The following is an 18,600-nucleotide window of genomic DNA, read 5'->3' on the forward strand; positions in this document are numbered from 1 at the left end:
GCTAAGGAGGGTCTGGGCAGCTCAGTGTCACTTAGTTAATCCCTACTGCTCGTGTGATGGGACTCAACAGCCATGTAAATGCAGAGTGCCCAGGGAAATCGGGCACCTTGCAGTTCTCTGTGAGGTTTTCTCCATTATAGGAATAAAACACTTTCTTCAGCATATGGTGCATATCTTGCTTTATCTGTCTTTGCTAAGGACTAGTTTTTTATCGTTGATCAGTTCTGCATACAAAATAGCCTTCTCTGAGTTATTTGATTTTTTTCTGTGTTTTTCCTGCATGCTCAGTGGATATTTTTCAGAGCTTGTTGAAGAAAGTCGATCAGAAATGAGAAGTTACCAGCTAAGGCCTATCTAGAGATATTAGATCTTGGCTTGATCATGTATCTTTTACAAATTGTAGAGACATAATCATATGGAGCATATCTCTCAAAAAGGGAAAGTTGGAAAGCAGGTTTGGCGAAGCATAAACAAGTATATGTAAATATGTGCATGTGCTTCTATTTCTGCATCTGGGAAGTAACCTTTGAGGTGCTGTGGTAAATCTGCACAGGATGGGGGTGGCGGTTTGACCTGAGCTAAGCAAAAATGCTGTTGGTTGAAGTGAAGTTTTGACTCCACTTGACTTCTTGGCTTCACAAGGTGTTAGACAGGCCAGGCAGTCACATGCTTTTATAGAGGTGTAGGACAAGAACAGGAATTAATTCATTTCCAGCAGCATTTTTTTTGACCTGTCAGGAAGTTGACTTAAGTTTATAGAGAACTGTACTTGTAGACATGATACTTCTTATCCAGCGGTTTTCTGATATCAACCTTGGTGAATCTGAGATGAATATTCAGTGTTTGAGTCATTAAATAAACATTTAGTCTCTTTGGGCATGTGAGCTGATCACAAGTGGAGTGTTCTCTTACATAAAGTAGGGTTACATAGAAAATGCATATATCTATTTACTGGAATATGGGAATAAATATATGAGTCACAAATCAGATGCAGCACTGGGAGAGATCCTCACTTAGTTCATGGTTTTAAATCCACCACAGAGTTGTCAGTGCCTGTTGCTTCTGTGAGGACTCTGGTCCTTCAGTGATTTTTAAATCTGCAGTTTAGTAAACTGGATAACTAAAGGCTTCTTTCTTTTTTGTTTTTGTAGCACCTTTTACTTGACTAACAAAATGGAGCCTGCTAATCTGCACTACTGGATTCTTGGTTGTTTCTCTATGGTGCTGTGCTGTGGATGTACTGCAGATACATCCCTTCTAAGGTAAGTTGTGAATTCAAAAGAAGTCTCTGGCATCTTGGTTACTTCTTAAGTGCACAGCACAGATTTTTGCATCATAGCTGAATTTTTAATCAGAGTAATCCCTGCTCTATTACGGTCTTTTTTCGTGTCTGATCTTTTCCTTAGGCCGGTAAAATGGTGCACCTTGCTGGAGAAGGGGAGGAGGTGTTCATACCTAAGAAAACACGTGAAAAAAGACAAACCAATCTTATGTTCTTGGTACAATGATGCAGACACACGATGTAGTAACTGGACAAAAATAATAATTAATTTTAATTATTTTTATCTGAGAAATAATTCAGACAGAAATGATAGAAACCTGGACCCCCACCACCACTACCACCCTCAGCAGGAATTGTCCCCACTGAGCTAAACTGCCCAGGGCAGACGCCTGTCAGGTCCAAAAAAGGGACATGGACATGGATCCCTGAACCTGGATCAGGTGGCTCAACATGGCTTTACTTGGGCTGCAGTTACAAGCTTAAGATGCTAAAACTTACTTTCTTTTGGTAACCTGAATCCTTTTTATTGTTGTATCTTTAGCCAATAAAATGAGTCCTAGGAAAAATTGATTTTTTTTTAAATCAAGGACATATTTTTAAACAAGGAAATCAACAACTATATAATATTAGGGAATTCTTCTATTCAGATTTCCACGGCAGCAGTAAAGGTCAGTTAGAATTGTTAATGCTTTAAAAATGCAGTGTTGACAGTAGCTATATGTGAAATCATAAATTGAGGGTTTTTTTGGAGATTTGTGTTTGCTTAGCACCCTGCATTTTGCTTTTTTTTTTTGGCCTGAGGGGCTGGTGACGCTAGTCTGATCAAACTGCACCTCTTGCATATGTCAGCTGTATTGCTTTTGCTTGTTTGTAGTCTCCAAGAATGCTGTTTACTTGCTTACTTTCTTTTCAGCTGATATACTCATCATGCAGAAATACAAGATTCTTTGTAGCCTAAGACATCTTTTTTTTTTTTTTTTTTGCAATAAGAACTTGCAAGTTAGCACTCTTCTATATATAAAACAGAACAAAACTTTTTCCATATTTTGAGAAGCAGCAAACATATGGAGATAGGATGCTAGATGGGAAACTTGTTTAACAATAAGAGGGTATTTACAGGTTTCTAAATATGTTGCTCATTTCTGTGATTTGTTTTGGTTTGTTCCTGCTGTGCTTGTAATTCTCAAATAACGCAAGAGAAATTATAAACAGTAATGGGCTCTAAAACCAATGTAATACAGAAATCAGTGTTGTGCTGCTAGCTGGCAGGGGTGTTCTTTTTTGAAATGTTTGAGAAAAATAGATTTCTCTTTCTTTTTCTAGTGACCCTTATCCCCATACATGGGAAAAACTGTATCTTGCTCATCACTGGCCAGTGACTGTATGCAAGGTGAGATTTTTGTCTTCTGTTTTCCTTTATCCTGAAAAGGGAGGCTGTGGAAAATGGACAGTATATGTTGGAAAACAACAGAGACCCTTACGTGTTTAATCCTGGTTTTGCCCCTGTATATTTATAAAGGCAGTGGTTGATCCAACTTTATGCGACTTTCTCCACACTCTGTAAAGTAGCGATAAATAACACAGAGTTTTGGCATGTTATGGATATAGTAGTCAATGCAGGCCATACTGTGTAATAAGCCTTAATTGCTTTGTATATGTTCTACTGATGTCTCCTTTGACCTGGACTTGACCATACTGTGCAAGGAGACCTGTGTGCCTTATTTGATTGAAACAGCAGACTAGTTGACAGACAGTTCGATGCGCCATATAGTGTTGGCACCAGAGTTTTAGTGAAAGCTTGTCAAATATGCATGTAATCAGGAGGAAAAAAAGAAAACGAGATTGGCAGCTGTTCCGGCAGGTATCTTTGAGCACTTCCGTGTCTGGGGGCAGGGAACGAAAATGAACCCAACGTACTGACGAGCACAGCTAAGGGATGCAATTCATATGGTCCTTTTGCTAATAAATATCTATAACCATCTGATAAGTAGAACTTTAATACAGGAAATACCTGAAAGCCTTAAATACTTAAAACCAGCTAAGTTAAAAATATACAATATATTAAAAAGGAAAATGTGACCAGATCTACTGATACAAGGATGAAGGATCCTGTAGGTAATAAAGACAAATTTTGCTCTTGGGCAAATGCTTGATCCCTGCAGCCAAAAGATCCCAGTTCTGGGACATTTAGGTTTCTTATATATTTACAATATTAGAGTTTTCCTTTTGTGCTATAGGTACTTATGATTCCTGTTCCTAGAAGCAGTAATGACAAAACTACTGCTAAAGATTTCTGTGGAGAATATGTATGCTTAGGTTAGTTAAATGTGTGTGTAGGTTTAAGAGCAAACTCCAAGGTGAATGACAACTTGGGGCAAAGGAGCAGCCACTGTTCTGTCTTGTTTCATTTTTGAGGGGAGGAAGGGAGAATTGCCCTTTATGTCTGACTCTGTGTTGAGGAAACATCACTGTTACAACCTGGCAGAGTTGTGGGTGCTTTGTTTACTCTAATTGGGCATTCAGAGCCAAAAGCAGCAGTAAACCCCTGCTTACCTGAATAAAAGAGTCAAACTATCAAAAAAAACCAAACCCTTTTATGTTATATGTTAGTGCTGGCTACTACTCTTCACTGCAGAGGGGTGCTGTTGATAAATGCTGGCAATTGCTGAAATGCTGACAAATAACCTTTACGACCTTAAAAGGTACTGCGTGAGTGAACCTATCAAGTATCAAAAAATGTAGATTTTCTTACACTTTATGCTAAATCCGTATGATATTTTGTAGTAGAAGATAGACAGAAACATTCCAAATGAATGGAGAGAAAACAAACAAAAAAAAAAACACACAAAAAAACCAACCAACCAAAACACCTGAGATTAGTTTCATGATAAGTGTTTTTTTGCATTCCTCCACGTTGCTGAGCCAGACTTTCTAGCTTTCCTCCTCTACCAGCTATCTATTTGTTAATGCTGGAAAACACCGGCGCTAAGGTTTTGAAAGCAGGAAGCCGAGTGAGTGCAGCTGCCCCACATGTGTGGCAGGCAGCCTTGATCTAAGAGCTGGCAGCACATGGGGCCGTACGGGTGAGGTGGCAAAAGGTGTGGAGGAACCCGGGGGTGCCGCGTGTCTCCCCGAGGCCGAGCCATCGGGGTGCTCAGGTCTTTGCGCAGCTCTTGGGCGTTCAGTTGGGTTTTGTGCTGCATCCCAAGCGTGCTGTAACTCTGAGTGTCTCTCCAGTGCCGACAGACTGGGGCGGTGCTCATTTTCTGGCCTTGCCCGTGCGCCTCAGTCGTCCTTGAGCCCTGGCAGCCGCGCGTGCCCTCACGTGCGTGGAGGTCGGCCCGCGGCGCGCAGGGAGCGCCGTGCTGGGAGCACCCGGCCCAACGGCTGCGCCTGACGCCGTGCTGGAGCACCCGGCCCAACGGCTGTGCCGCCCGGCTGGCGGGGCCTGGCTGGCTGCTGGGGGCCGCCGTTGGGCCTGGAGAGCCCCGGGAGCTGCGCGGGGCCTGCGCCGTGGCAGCACGCGGGGCCTCTCCGCCCTGAGCTTGCCTGGAATGCACGGAGATGTAGCCGAGGCGGGAGGTGAAGTGCAGAGCTGAAAAGGGAAGCTGGTGTTTCAGGGGAAGAAAGCCTGAGGAGGATCTTATTTAATGGGTAAAGCTGTTGATTTTAAAAACCATAATTGCTGAGCAGAATAATCAGGGAAGAAACAGTGATGGTATTCTCTGATGCGTGAGCAGAGAACTCCTTTCGTGTAGTCGTGAATAAGTAATGTAATCTAAAAAGACAGTTGATGTGTAGGCTGCTTTTCCCTGCATTATCCAAAGTTTTATGTGGGGGCTTTTTTGGTGGGAGTGTATGTGTTGCTCCCTCCCTGCTCTCCTCCCTCAAACCAAAAACTTTAAAAATTACATTCTCACCATTTTGCTTGGAGTAAGCAAACTATTTGATGTGTTTGGTAGCACCTATCTTTTTTTTTTTTTTTTTCCTTCTGTATTTTTTTCTTTGTAATCCAATAGCAAAATACTCCTGGACTTTTGCAGGTGGTTGTGTGCTTGTCTAATACTACAGTTTCTTGACTTATTAAAATACATTGATTTTGGTAGCTCTGGACTGCTTGGAAAGGTCTGATACTGAGAAAAATATTCAACACTGGCAGGCAGAATATTGCAAGATAAAGGTATACTTAAATCCATTCGTTTAGCATGGATCAGACTGTCCTCTATTGACTCAGAACCTGTCCTTTGTTTTATTTTTACCCTGCTCATTCAAAATGCTTTCTGGTATTCACTTCATGTGCTTCAAAATTTTGTGCCAGCTGATCTCGAGTGAGCGGGGCAGTCCCTGACTGCTTCAGGTATTTGGAGTTCATCAGTTCTGGGGCAAGTCAGAGCTCTCATTTTTCCCTAGCACTTTGAACTCTTATTTTCTCATTAAGCCATTGCCTCTGAACACACACAACAAGTACCCGGTATTCTTCTTTTCCACAGATGAGTGCTAATGACTGTCAAGACCCTCCGAAATACTGGACAATCCACGGACTATGGTATGATGATAGACTGCTTTTATTTCTACTTGGGGGGAAAAAAAAAAAGTTTTGTACTAGTATGTTTAATGCTTTTTCTGTCAAGGACTCAATCAATCAGTCTATTTTATCTTATGACTGCTTGAAACAAAAACCCTCATTTTGCTGGAAATCAAAAACCTGTATTTTGATGTAAAACTGAAATACATTCTTGTATATCTATCTCATGACTCGCTGAGCTCCTAAAATCCTACTGCTGCATAAGCTTTTTATTTACACATCTTTTCATAAAATCATTGATGTCAAACATAAAAAGTTTTCCCCTCTTTCTCTCTCTCCCTGTTAGTGTCTCATGACTGCCTGTGGCTCTAGGAGTCTTAACTCAGCATAAATATTGTAAAGGCCTAGGAAAAATATATTTGCTTCCAAGAAGTCAGCTTGCAGGAACTGATGTGAACAGCACCATTTTGAAGGTTTTTATAATGACAAATAAGGGGAGAAACTCAGCAGAGGAGGTTGGTGGGCCCTGTGCCCTGGGAGGGTGAGCAGCATCGTGCCTAGATTTCAGTGGTGACCTACAGAGTCATCACGGGATACAGTGGTTGGAGACGTCGGCTTCAATAGTGACCTTATGTGCAAGACCGTTCCATATCATTCCGCTCCCCTGTATGTCTGTTGCACAGGATGTGAGTGATTGGAGGGCCTATCAGCCTTTTTCTCTGGGGAACTTTCTGGCCATGATTAATGTCTTAAATTTTTAGTTGTAAAGCACTGTGGATGCAGATAGGTTTCTTGCATTTGTATTTTAGATCAGATTTCCAGTTATAATCTTGCATGTTTAAAATTTAGGCTAATGATACACTGCCGCCTACCATGAGTTGTTAGAAATCTTTTTTTTTTCGCTTTTGATTTTCTTCCCTAGGCCTAACAAAGGTGAAGATTGTAATAGGACATGGCACTTCAATGTCACCGAGATTAAGGTATTTATTTAAATGAAAACAGTCTTACCTCGTAGGGCTGAGCGCACATCCTGTATGCAAAATCTGTATCTCTGAATGTGTCTGCTCTTCGAGCAGTTTACTGACAACTATGTTCTTTTAAAGACTCCAAATATTCAGTATGTGTTTCTGTTATTATTTGAAGCCTGTAGTGCTATGATGATCAGCAGCCCTTTGCATTTAATTTTGTAGATGTGTGGTTTGACGTGTTCAGGCACTTTCTGCTGGAAAAAAGTAGAGCATATAGGTTGTGACTCTCCAATGATAACAAGTGCCTGTGAAAAAGAGGTTACAGTTAATTCATGTTCTTTTAAAAATAATTTTCTGCTGCCAAGCCAGAACTCATAAAATAGGACATAGTTCAGAGTACATTTTGTCTGTGGCCTCTCCCAGGGCTGTTATTGAGCATCGGCTCTTTTAAACCCTTTTCTTCTGCTGGGGCTGCTAAGAGAAACGAAAATCTTCTCTAATATCTCCAAGTGTAGGCACAGATAAGAAAGAGAAGAAGAATGAAAACTGCAGTGCATTGTCGTCTTGTAATATTAAAAATGAAGAATTCTAAATTTTATTCATATGTTTTATAAACATAGATGTGAGATTGAGCCTACAAATGTGAAAAGCTCCATGATTGCACAAATTGGCAAGACAATTGAAGGAGGCAGAGGATCTATATTTTAATACATTGTTTCAGCTATTTAGGTATTTGCACCTACCTGTCGCCTCCAACAGCAACATTTTCAGAATATTGTGGGGAAAGGGCTTCTTTCCTTTTTCTGCCAGTGAATGCTTGTCAGAGATGCTGAAAGACAGGCTTCTGTTTTAGAAAATAGCTTTTGAGCTCTGCAGGTGCTTTTCCTTATTTTTGTTATTTTTTAGGATCTTATGTCAGACATGAGACACTATTGGCCTGATGTGCTTCATTCATCCCAGAATCGCACGCAGTTCTGGTGAGTTCAAACAAAACTCCACAGTATTTTGGATGTTTTTTTACAAAAAGTACATATGAGTTGGGAATTTTTCTGGTGGGATGTGTGTACTGTACCCAGAGAGGGCATGAGCCTGAGAAGTAGCCACTGTCCTGGACACCACTGAAGCAGTTCCTATTGACTTCTCAGTCTTATTTAAAAGCAAACAAACAAACAAACAAAAAAAAACAACAAAAAAACCCCAACACCTTTCTAGATTTGTTTCTAGAACATTTGCAAAAAGCACTTAAAGAGGGGGCTGTTGCAGAGCTTTTTGAGAAGTGGAACTTGGAGGGAGGGAGAGAATCTGCTTTCTTTGCCCTCAGGGAGAAGAAGCAGCTGTTGTTGACACATTTAAATCTGAATGGCAGAAGCTCTCCTGGGATGTCACAGAAGAGCTGCAAAACGGCTTTTTGGCCTCTCTCTAGCCAGCTCCATGGTGCTGCTGGCCTTTGGAAACTTTTTTTCTGGGCTTCCTTGCAAAGGCGTGAACGGAAAAATAAGATAGATTAGACAGTCCTGGCTACTTTTCTGCAGGCTTCTTCTCTTACTATTTATTTTTCTAGCAGTCTAAACCCAGATCAAGTGGGCTCTTGACTAGCTTGCCATCAGCTTGCCAAGCTCATGGGAAAGGAGGAGATTTTGATCTCTCCTGATTACAGTCCTGTTTTCATCCTTCTCCAAGCTACTCTTCCTTTCTGAGTAATGGGACACTGGCACTGAAGAGAAGTAGGTAGTGGGGTTTGCACCAGCTTCAGTTGGAGCGCATCATTTTAAACTAAAAGACGTGGTAGTTCAAGTTAATATGCTGCTTTGTGAGCTGGCATCAGCTAAGGTATGGATATGCAATTTGTTCTTCCAGACCTAGTGTGAAAGCAGTGATATCAGGCAATAAGCAGAGTACATAGCTAGGGGCAGTAACTTCTAAAACTATCCCAGCTATTCAGTGAATTCTGTGCCTGGGGAGCTTTCCTTTGGATGACTATTTCCTCCCTATATCACTGGGAAAAGCCTTGAAAGGAATGGCTGTCTGTTAGTTTTGTCTTCACTCTACAAGTTGTCCTGGTCCTCAGTCTTAAACTAGTTCCACAAGTGCCTTATGGCAGCCTAAATCTGTAATCCTGTTAAGGGCACTTGTGCAGGCTTCTCCATCCACCCGTTTACTTTTGTGCTGGGTCATCCCTGTGTGCCAGGGAGAGCTCAACTGCTTCTCTCAGCTTGCTCCAGTTTAAATTGTTTCTGGAAGAGAAGAAAAATGTCTCCTGGAACTAGTGCAGCCCATGCTGTGACCACCTGTTCATGAAAATAAGTGATTTCAGCTGAAATGGGTGCAGAGCCGTCCTTATTTTACTAATGGATGTATTTTGGTTGGCAGCAGGTGTGAGCAAATCTAGTCAAGCTCTTTTTCCTTTCACTTCAAGGATACCTAGTAGCATTTATTTCAACACCTGGAAATATTAGTATAAAAGCAATACAAACCAGATTATAACACTGTAGCTAGTACTTTGATTGACTGCATTCCTTTCAGTGAGGTGAAAAAAGTTCACTGTAATTGGCAATCCTAATTGAAATTTCTGTAAATGAAAACTCTTAAGGCAGTTAAGAGTATAAGGCAGTTTTCAAGCTGGGTGGTTTCTGGATTCCTCAGATCCACCTGATGAGCTTCTGTCTGCCACATCTGCATGACTGATTGCTTGGGGAAACTCCGTCCTTGCTGCACACATCAGGAAGCGAAGTATCTTTGAGTTTCAGCTTCATTTCCACAGAGCTGAACTGTACCAGTTTCATTCCTTTGCCTTTTTTTTTTTTTTTTGCAGCCCCTTAATAGTTCATTTGTAGAAGTCAGCCTTGCGCAGTGCAAGCCTAGCATTTATTCTTAACAACACTCTAGAGAGAAGCTATGATGGAGCTAGACAAACTACACAGTAGACCCCAATCGAATGTGGTAAGCCCCACTCCTGCATGCCTGCCCATGTACTTGTGTCCTACATGGAGCAAACTGAGCAGCAAAATTCTTGACTGCTGTGTGTGTTCAGCACCAGTGCCTTGCTCATGAATATGAGCAGTACAGAAGCGCTGGTGCTCCTTCTACACACAGTAAGCTGTGTTCTCTATCCACATTGCACACCGGTATGAGCTGTGGCTTCAGCGGAATGACCTTGTCTTATTCTGGCCCACATGAAGGACTCGGTGAAGAACACTGAGGCATTAATTCTTTTGATTTCTGAACACAAATTCTTTTTCTTTCCTGAGAGCTGCAGCTCCTCCATTTCCTAACCACTTCAGTTTGCTGCAGTGGAAGAGGTGGAAGAGGTAAAGGTGAAATTTCATATGCGTGTGCTTAATTGTCGGAATTGGGTGCATATTCACTGCTCTGTTTCTTCATGTGGCTCTGCTGCAAAAAACAAATCACACAGTCAAAGGAAACATCATCTTGCAGTTGCTGTAATTGTTTTAAACTGACTCCAAATTAGCTCTTTTTCTATGGAAGCTCACAGTGCTGATTTGAAAACCTGATCAGTGTCTGCTCATGGCTTTCCACAACTGGTGAAGCAGTGGCACTGTCTCTGGGTATCCCTGTGTTTTTTTTTTTTTTTCTTTTGGGAACCCCACAGTCCCATTGCCTGGGGCAGTCAGGCCTAGCTGACTAGTAGCAGTTGCCTGTCAGCAGTAACGTGCGCCCAGAGCATAGTCAGATCCGCGGCCTTCCGTGTCCACCTTCCTCCTAGAAACAGCAGAAAAAAAAAAAAAGTACTGTGGAAAACCTAGAAAAGAGGGACACCACATTTTATCCTATTGCACATCTATGTGAATATAATCTTTGAAAAATATTGGCATCCTGCATGCAAGTCTTTTCTTCCAGCTTCTTGCTGTTCTAGTTGCCTTTTGGATTTGACTGTTGTCTGCTTATGGTCCAAACTAACTGTCCCATATCTCTTGCCAGATTTGCCTCCAAAAGAGCTTCCATCTTCTGTAAAATTGTAGTCTCTTTTCTCATTTCTCATTTCAAGTACCTTTTCAGAAAATCTGCTGTTTGGCCAACTTTAAGTGGAGTTTTTCAGGCAGCTGACAATTCACTGGACATATATGCTTCCATTTAAACCAGACATGCTCCAGTTAAAACTTGCTGCATAGTTTTGCTAGTTCTCTTCAACAAAAAGCTAAAAGGACCATGAGGTACCTATTGCAATCAGAACTGTTTTATGTCTACTTTAAGGCTGAATTTGTGAACACATAGTGAAAATCTTTCAGTAACCCATCCTCTCCCCTTTGTCAAATCTCTTGGACATACAGTTTCTTTTTTCATTTTCTGTTCAAAGGTAGTGTTCCAATTTCTCTAGTTCCAAGGATAACGTCTTTAAAGTGCTTTAATTTCTTAAGAAGAATCTTTAGTTTTTGTTTTAGTTTTTGTTAGGAATGAAGAACTCAAAAGCACGCTTTCAGGTGAAAAATAATGGACCTTCTGCTTCTTTGCTTCCTCATTAAGTATCAAGGCATCATCACATCAGGGAATGTGCTGGTAGGAGCAGGCATCTGTGATTAGATGATAACTTTTTGTGCGTGTCTGCTGAACTGACACCTGTTTAACACCAGTGACTCATGAAAATCTGAAGGAAAAAACATGAAACAAAACAACAGATGTTCGTATTATAGCTTATACTGCTTAGTCTTTCAGTAGACTTAGAATTCATAGGAATATCTTTGGAGCTTTGCCACATTTTTTTTTTCTGTTATATATGAGATTATATCACAATATTGCAAGAATTGTTTTCTTTTGCAGTCTGTTCCTTGGCATTAGGACAGTTGGTAGTGCAATAGAGGCAAGATTGCACTAGACATGTCTAGATCCAGCAAGGGGACAAAGTGAAACTTGAGGCAACAGTCCTGTGTAAGAAGCTTGTGCATTTACAATGATCCACCCAAAATAAGATTTTTCACTTGTGAAAAAATTTCAGTGCTTTGAAATTCGCTTTAAAGTTCCACTAGAAATTATACAAGATGAGAAATATGCACTTTGGGGGCAAATTCTTGCTCTTCTGACCTCCAAATATCACTTAGGAATACAAGAAGAGAACTTTGTATCATATGCATGAATGTGATACATATTTATTTCATAAATTCCTTAATTTAGCTATTAAGAGTCTTCAAAAGGAGACAGCTCAAAAAAGTGATATATTTTGGACTAAGCTAGTGTGAAAGAAACACCAGAACAATCCTGTTGGCTTGATAAAGTTTTGTCATGCTCTTATGTCGTAGAGATCTCTTAGTCATCTTAAGACTGAAATAATTATTATTATCTTAATAATCATTATTATCTTAATAATCATAATCATCATTATCTCCTCACCTTGCAGTCTTCAGCCTTGAGAATTCAGCTATCTTTTTAAGATATGTTAGAGAGGGGGAAGAAAGTTATCCACCTGCGCAATAAATATGTGGCTTTTTGCACAACTTATTGATTCTGGATGTTCCTGGCCCCTAATAATTTCCTAGCCATTGGACTATCCTTCCCTTTCTCTTCCACCATTCTTACAGTAATTTGAAAAGTCTCTTTTCATGAAACCGTCAAACTTAAGATCAACTTGTATTTTCTTGAAAGAATTCTTGTAGTCTGATGCTATAAATCATGAGGATGAATGACTTAGGCTTCTTCCCAACTCTCCTTGTAGGTCTAAAATCTTTTGGAAAATAACTCTACTAGAAAAAAATAAATGTATTGAAATGACTGAAATGGTAGGAGTGGGTTTTTCTTGGTTTTGCTTTTTGCACGTGCAGTATTTTTTATGTTCTTTCAGTTACTTCACTGAAGCATATTGGCTAGCTTGCACATGCTCTATCTCTGCAAATGGTGTTTTCTAAAACGTGAAATTTGCTTTCCATCTACAGGAAACACGAGTGGGATAAGCATGGAACTTGTGCAGCCACACTGCAGATCCTTAATTCTCAGAAGAAGTATTTTGGTAAAGCTCTGGAACTCTATAAGCAGGTGGATCTTAACAGGTACGTAAGTGAACTGCTTGGTCTGCCTCCTATTTCAAACGGCTTCTAAATGTTTCCTACCTAATAAGAAAAAAAAGTCTAAATAGCTGACAGCAGAGGAGAACGAGCACTAGCATAAATGATTTTTAATACCAAAGTTCACAGACAGGGCTGCCTGGGGCTGATGATCACATCTCTGGCTACTTTGGAGCCTGGGGAGCCAGCAACATACTTCACAGTGTCTTTTGAGGCACTGTGCCAATGAATTTTAAAGGTCCTTGTCAGATATATCTATTTAACAAAAACCTGCGATACCTGTACACTTCAAAATTAAGTGACAACACTCATAAACTTCTGAGTCATACTGAGGTGGTTTTTCCATATTTATCTAGAACTGTGTATGTTTAAAAAATCCAGCTCATTTTTTATCACTTTTTCAAGGAATGTCTTACCAAAATCTTATTCATTTTTCGTGTGTGGCAAGGAAATATGTCTTTATTCCATCCCCCACCATGTTTTTGTAGTATCTTAATCAGATTTTTCTAGGCACGGTGCTTAAGAGTCATATGTACTAATAAAATTAGTAATGTCTGGTAAGTCATTTGCGTATGTGATGGTGTGACTAAAAAATTTTACAGATGGTGCAGTGACCAGCTATGTGACTCCTTTAATCAGCATATGCAACACTGAAAAATGATAGAGACTGGAAACATTTTGAAGTTAATTGTTTGTAGCGCTTTCTTTGTTGTAAAAATGAACATATTAATCTAATCTTCAGTGAACAGAGTAAAGGCTTCTCATGTTCTCATTGTACTTCATTTATATCTTTTAATGAGAAAAGGTAGTGCTATGGTGATTAAAAGATTGCCTCCAAAAATAATTTATTAAATAGAAGATATCGAGCAGGAGTTGTAAGAATGACAGAACACTGTCTTATTTACTGGCCTGCTTGTGTGCAGTGACAAATGACGATGCCAAACACACAGAGCTCTAGTCAATTGCATTAAATCTCCGCTGTTCAGGACCTGCCTTTGGAAGGACTGAACTTTGTTAGCACTCACGGGGTTAAATCCTGAGAGGTGCTGAACATTCCCAGTTCTTACTGAAGAAGCTGGGCTCAGCACCTGTTGGGTCCCAAGTCTTGCCAGCATATTAAACCTTGTGCAAGGTGCACGTCTAGAGAAGTGGGAAGGTAGGCTACAGATTTTGGAGAGTTACTTTGCTTCCCTTAGGTGAGCAACATTTCTCTTCAAAAACCTGCTTACTAAGAGACCATGGAAACGTCCCTGCCAGGGCGCTGATGGTGCTGATGGAGGCCTGCAGGCCACGGGCCTCTTCCCACACGCCGGGAGCCTCCCGACCCAGCGAGCCTCCCCTGAGGCTGCGCACGAGGATGCACAGAGCACCTCGCAGAGCACCTCGTGACTCTTCCTTGATCCCTTCCCCAGGGCCAGAGCACGAGGGAATGCCCCAGGGCAATAGGAAGTGATTAAACTGTATCCCCAGCTGGCACTCAACAGAGCATTAGGAAGAGCCGACAAGTGAAAGCAGTATTCTCCTCTCCCTAGTTACACCTAAGACTTGCTCCTTCCAGCTCTTCTGGACAGGTAGGGTCACCTCTGGGCCACCCTGCTGGGCAGGGTGGTGAAGAGGCCTCCTGGAAAAGGGAGAGGGTGGGAAACAGCTTCCCTTGCTCTCCCTCGTGGTAGTGCTTGCCAAGTTCTCCTCAAGTCTCTCCGTTTTCCTTGTGGTTACGAAGCTATATTGGCATTCAGGAGTCATGGAAGGTATTTTGTCTTTGTTTCAGTTCTCTCCTGAAAGCTGGGATAAAGCCGGGCAGTACGTATTACAAGGTAAGAGTCTTTTATAAAATGATTTGAGTGTTCTTTTCTCAGCAGAAGTCAAGTGTTTGCTAAAGACGAAGTAGTATCTTTTAACCGTATAGTTCTTTAGAGTTGTGCTTTATCTATGAGCTTTTGTTAACTTACAAATATGAGAACTGCTGGAAGAAGTTACTGCTAGTGAGTTCTTCATTTATCTGAGCTCTCTATTTTTTCCAGATGACTACCATAAAAGAAGATCTCACACAAGTTTATGGTGTAACACCAAAGATCCAATGTCTTCCTCCAGAAGAGGTAAAAAAAAAAAAAACAAAACCCCACACAATAACAAACAAACAAAAACCCTTTTCTTAAAATTAACCTTGTTTGTCAAAGACCAAAAGAAAAAAAAAAAGACATTCAAGATATGGAAGTTTAGGCCCTGCTATGTTATAGCCCTTTGCAAATTAGATATTGCTGAATTCTTAGAGTTAAGTCATAAAAATGTTGCCTACACAGTGGCATCACTGAGTTCAGCTTAGGTTACTATTGATGGAGCCTTTTGTTGCTGCATAAATACGGCTCATGAAGGAAATGCCCTCTCTTCACCCTTGGTATACCATGGTGAACCTTTTTGCTAGTATACTTGACCAGAAAATGGGAGCATTGGGTTTGAAAGCTGCCTTCATCTCAAAGAACTGGAACCTGCATCTGTTTTGCAGCTTATGAGGGAATGCTGTAACCATTAGTCTAGAGGTGAAGCTGCACTTGAGTCCTGTCTGCTCCTCCTGCTAAACCTTAGTCCCCATAAAGGAAATTACGAGGGTTAACGGCTGTGATCAGAAAGGAGCCTGTGACTGCAGGCCTTGGCGAACGTACTACCCGTGAAAGCGGTGCTTGTCCTTCCCTCGCTGGGCATGGCTCAGGTGTTTTGCAGGAAGATGTGACTGATTGAACAGACTCCCTCAGAAATACAGCAATTCAGAAGCTTGTCTCAGGTTGCTTTCAAAAAGGCTCTACCTATATAAAAAGGCAGGTTGAGCTTCAGTGTAGCTCAAGATGGCCATAGTCTTTTCTGTACAAGAATGTTGTCTAAAATTTCCATCTCCCTTTACCTTTCCTTGGCAATGGCTGGGCTGAGAGCCACAGTGCACTGGAAAACGTGGTGCCCAGAGACAGTGTGCCACTGTCAAGAATACAGGCACACACCTGAGGCCAAAGTGCCTCTGAAGGAGCAAAACAAGATTCCAGATGTTACAAGTGTTACTCGCTTTCCTGTCCTTTTTAAAAAAGAAGGAAGGCAGAGGAAAGGAGAGAGACAAGAGAGTTCTTCCTCTTACAGAGGGCCTTGAATTTGATAAAGTGGTTTACTGTGAAACACATTTATTGCAAATACACAGACGTCAGTTTTATGACAATTTGCCAAGATACAGTTGCTGTTGGTGTTTAATAGCTCTTGTGTTGTTAGTTCATTTGCTTTAGCAATGCTGTGAGCCTTTCATGCTCAGATGTTGCTTTCCATGAAGAAGAATTACAAGTTAAAACTGATTCAAAATGTATATTTATATTAGTTAAGCACCAAAAAAATAAGGGCTGAATGTCAGTTGCAAACTCACCCATCTCTAGATGTTGAAGAAATACAAAGCTAACACAAAGCCCAGATTTTAGTTCTGATTATATTCATTGTAGTTCCACCGTTTGCTTTTAGTGTAATCAGGGGTATAGTTCAAATTAGGTGAAAGACATTTAACAGTTTGAGTCTCCTGTGCTTAATAGCTGAAACTAATGGTTGATGGAGAGGAAAAAGGATACTCCGGTTAAGTAAAGATGGCCCTTTTCAGCAATCCAGCCTTGTAGTTGCCTGAGGTGGCAGACTTCCTTGTCAGGGAGCTCTGATGCCTGAAGTATATTACAGATTTTCTGTGTTCTTAGGTTTCTTAAAAATTAACAAATAGACACGACACACTCTTTTTCTTTTGTACAAAATTTTTTGTCCTGCTTAGCAGTTTCTAAACCAGTGTTTTTTCACGTGCACTTCATCATACTTGTCCATTCTTTAGGCTTTCCTCATAATCTCCTTTGCTGCACTTGGCTTCCAGGCCTTCTTTCTTCTTTTTGTGGCCAATATCTTTCCTCCCTATCTGTCCTGCAGTTCAAAAATGACATCTCTGCTATTTTTCGCAGACTGCTTTGTGTTCCTCTCAGTAAAACCTTTTGTAAAGCTTCTCCTTTCTCCTTTTTGGAAAATTTTCTTTGCCTTAATTGCCATCCTGTAATGGCAGTGTTGATGAAAGGAGACCTTCCATATCAGACTTTTCCTTTAACATTCCCATCGTTCAGCCAGAGCGCATCATTAAGATGACTTGATAATCTGTGTCACAGCATTTCATAGTGAGACTTAGTAGTCTGATCTCCCCAGACGTTCCTGAGTCGTGACGGTGAAATGTGTTTCCTTGTGTGCTTGCTCCTTAAAGAGGGCTGTTTGCTACAAGCTGTTCAGGGTGTTACCTCTGTTATCTGTCTCTCCCTCACATTTTTTTTAAGTGGCATAGCTACAACTGAGCACTACTGTGTAATGTAACTATGGCAAATATATCTGAAATATTAGTCCATTTTCTTCTCCACAACAAGCTGATCTCATTCTTCCTGTCTCCAGGGTGAAGAAGCACAAACAATTGGCCAGATTGAGTTCTGCTTCACCAAAAGCCTGGAGCTGAGAAACTGCGCAGAGCCGAAGGGTGAATCCAAGGGGATGCAGAGTGACTTGCAGCTGGGAACTGGGGAGTTATCTGTCTGCAATGATACTCTCCCTACCTACTACCCTTTACAGGTCCAAGGCCACAAATAAAACCACAAGAGCTTGAAAAACTTTTTAAACAAAAACCCTTTAAGCATTATACCTTAGAAAGCAGTCTTGGCTTGGCAATATTCTCCAAACCTGTGCATTTTTAATGGCATGCTGTGGGGATTTCCGCTGGAAGGAGAATGTGCTCATTTCTCTGGTGAAGGAGAATGGCCCACAGTGTATTGTCCTCTGCAATAGGCTGAAGTCTTGAATTGTTGTTGGAGTTGGGATCTGATTTCCAGTTGTGTGTTTCTTGTTTTGGCTCATTTACAGTTGACTCAATGCTCAAAAGAGAACCGTGACTTCATTTCATTTGCAGTTGTCTCCCACATTAGTCCCTTTTTTCTACTTTTTGCCAGCGTGCTGGGGGGTTAAGTCATCCTTTATTCTGAAAGGATGCTCATCTCTCTGAGGTGAGATGACAGTTTCTTGGGAAAAACAATGTTACGCAGAAGAACTTTGAGAGCTGCCAGGGGGTCCTTTTCCAAACCGAATACTCACAGCTTTCCAGACGTAGAAAACAAAGGCCACATCCTCTGGAACATTAAACCTTTTCTTACCCCTATGTCACTGAGGACCAAAGCCAACAACTTTTGCACAGCTTCTTAGTAAATAACATTCACCAGCTTCTGGCATCTGTGGTTATGGGTGCCTTTCTCAGGATGCCACGAAGCTTTGAAGCTTTTTACTTGCAGGTTGTCCTTTTTTCTCAGACTTGGGTTTGCCTCAGTCATTCTATACACTCATGATGAACCACCAGTTGTACAATAGCTACCAGCTAGCACACAAAAATAATGTTATGCCATAAAAATATGATATTTATTCATATTTTTCATCTAATTTGATCATTTAGCACTTTTACACAGGTGTGAATGCCTGAAATTCATTTGAAAACATGAGTTTTCTCACTTAGTTCCAAGAAACAGCTTTTATTTAGGAGAAACAGTAAATACTACAAGATTTTCACTGAAAAATACAAATGCTGGCAGTTCTCCATCCAGTAATAATTATGTGCAACAAAGCTAAAAGTTTCCAAATGGGAACAAATTTGGATAACATGCTGTGTTGATGCAAGTGTCCCAAATTGTCTTTCAAAGAAGTCATGGCTCAAAGAACCATCTGTTAGAAAAACATTACTTGAAAACCATGAAATGCAGTGTTAGGAACAAAAAATTGCTGTGTTGT

General features: G+C 40.8%; 1 protein-coding gene across 1 annotated transcript; it reads left to right on the forward strand.

Annotated features, from left to right (window-relative positions):
- The first annotated feature begins 1,164 nt into the window (after positions 1-1,164).
- RNASET2 (ribonuclease T2) lies at positions 1,165-18,053 on the forward strand. The gene is made up of 9 exons (XM_088534826.1): positions 1,165-1,262; positions 2,606-2,672; positions 5,773-5,828; positions 6,730-6,787; positions 7,682-7,752; positions 12,658-12,771; positions 14,558-14,603; positions 14,811-14,885; positions 17,227-18,053. The coding sequence occupies exons 1-9, from the start codon at positions 1,174-1,176 to the stop codon at positions 17,416-17,418; spliced, it is 768 nt and encodes a 255-aa protein (XP_088390952.1). The 5' UTR covers positions 1,165-1,173; the 3' UTR covers positions 17,419-18,053.
- Positions 18,054-18,600: the final 547 nt, after the last annotated feature.

Source organism: Tinamus guttatus, unplaced genomic scaffold, assembly GCF_059628265.1.
Source record: "Tinamus guttatus ecotype Peru unplaced genomic scaffold, ASM5962826v1 Tinamus_guttatus_pri_ptg000601l, whole genome shotgun sequence".
Classification (NCBI taxonomy): Eukaryota; Metazoa; Chordata; class Aves; order Tinamiformes; family Tinamidae; genus Tinamus; species Tinamus guttatus.

Coding starts and splice junctions, on each gene's coding strand:
- RNASET2 (XM_088534826.1), top strand. CDS start 1,174: ATGGAGCCTGCTAATCTGCACTACTGGATTCTTGGTTGTTTCTCTATG. Junction 6,788..7,681: donor TCAATGTCACCGAGATTAAG/GTATTTATTTAA, acceptor GTTATTTTTTAG/GATCTTATGTCAGACATGAG. Junction 14,604..14,810: donor CGGGCAGTACGTATTACAAG/GTAAGAGTCTTT, acceptor TATTTTTTCCAG/ATGACTACCATAAAAGAAGA.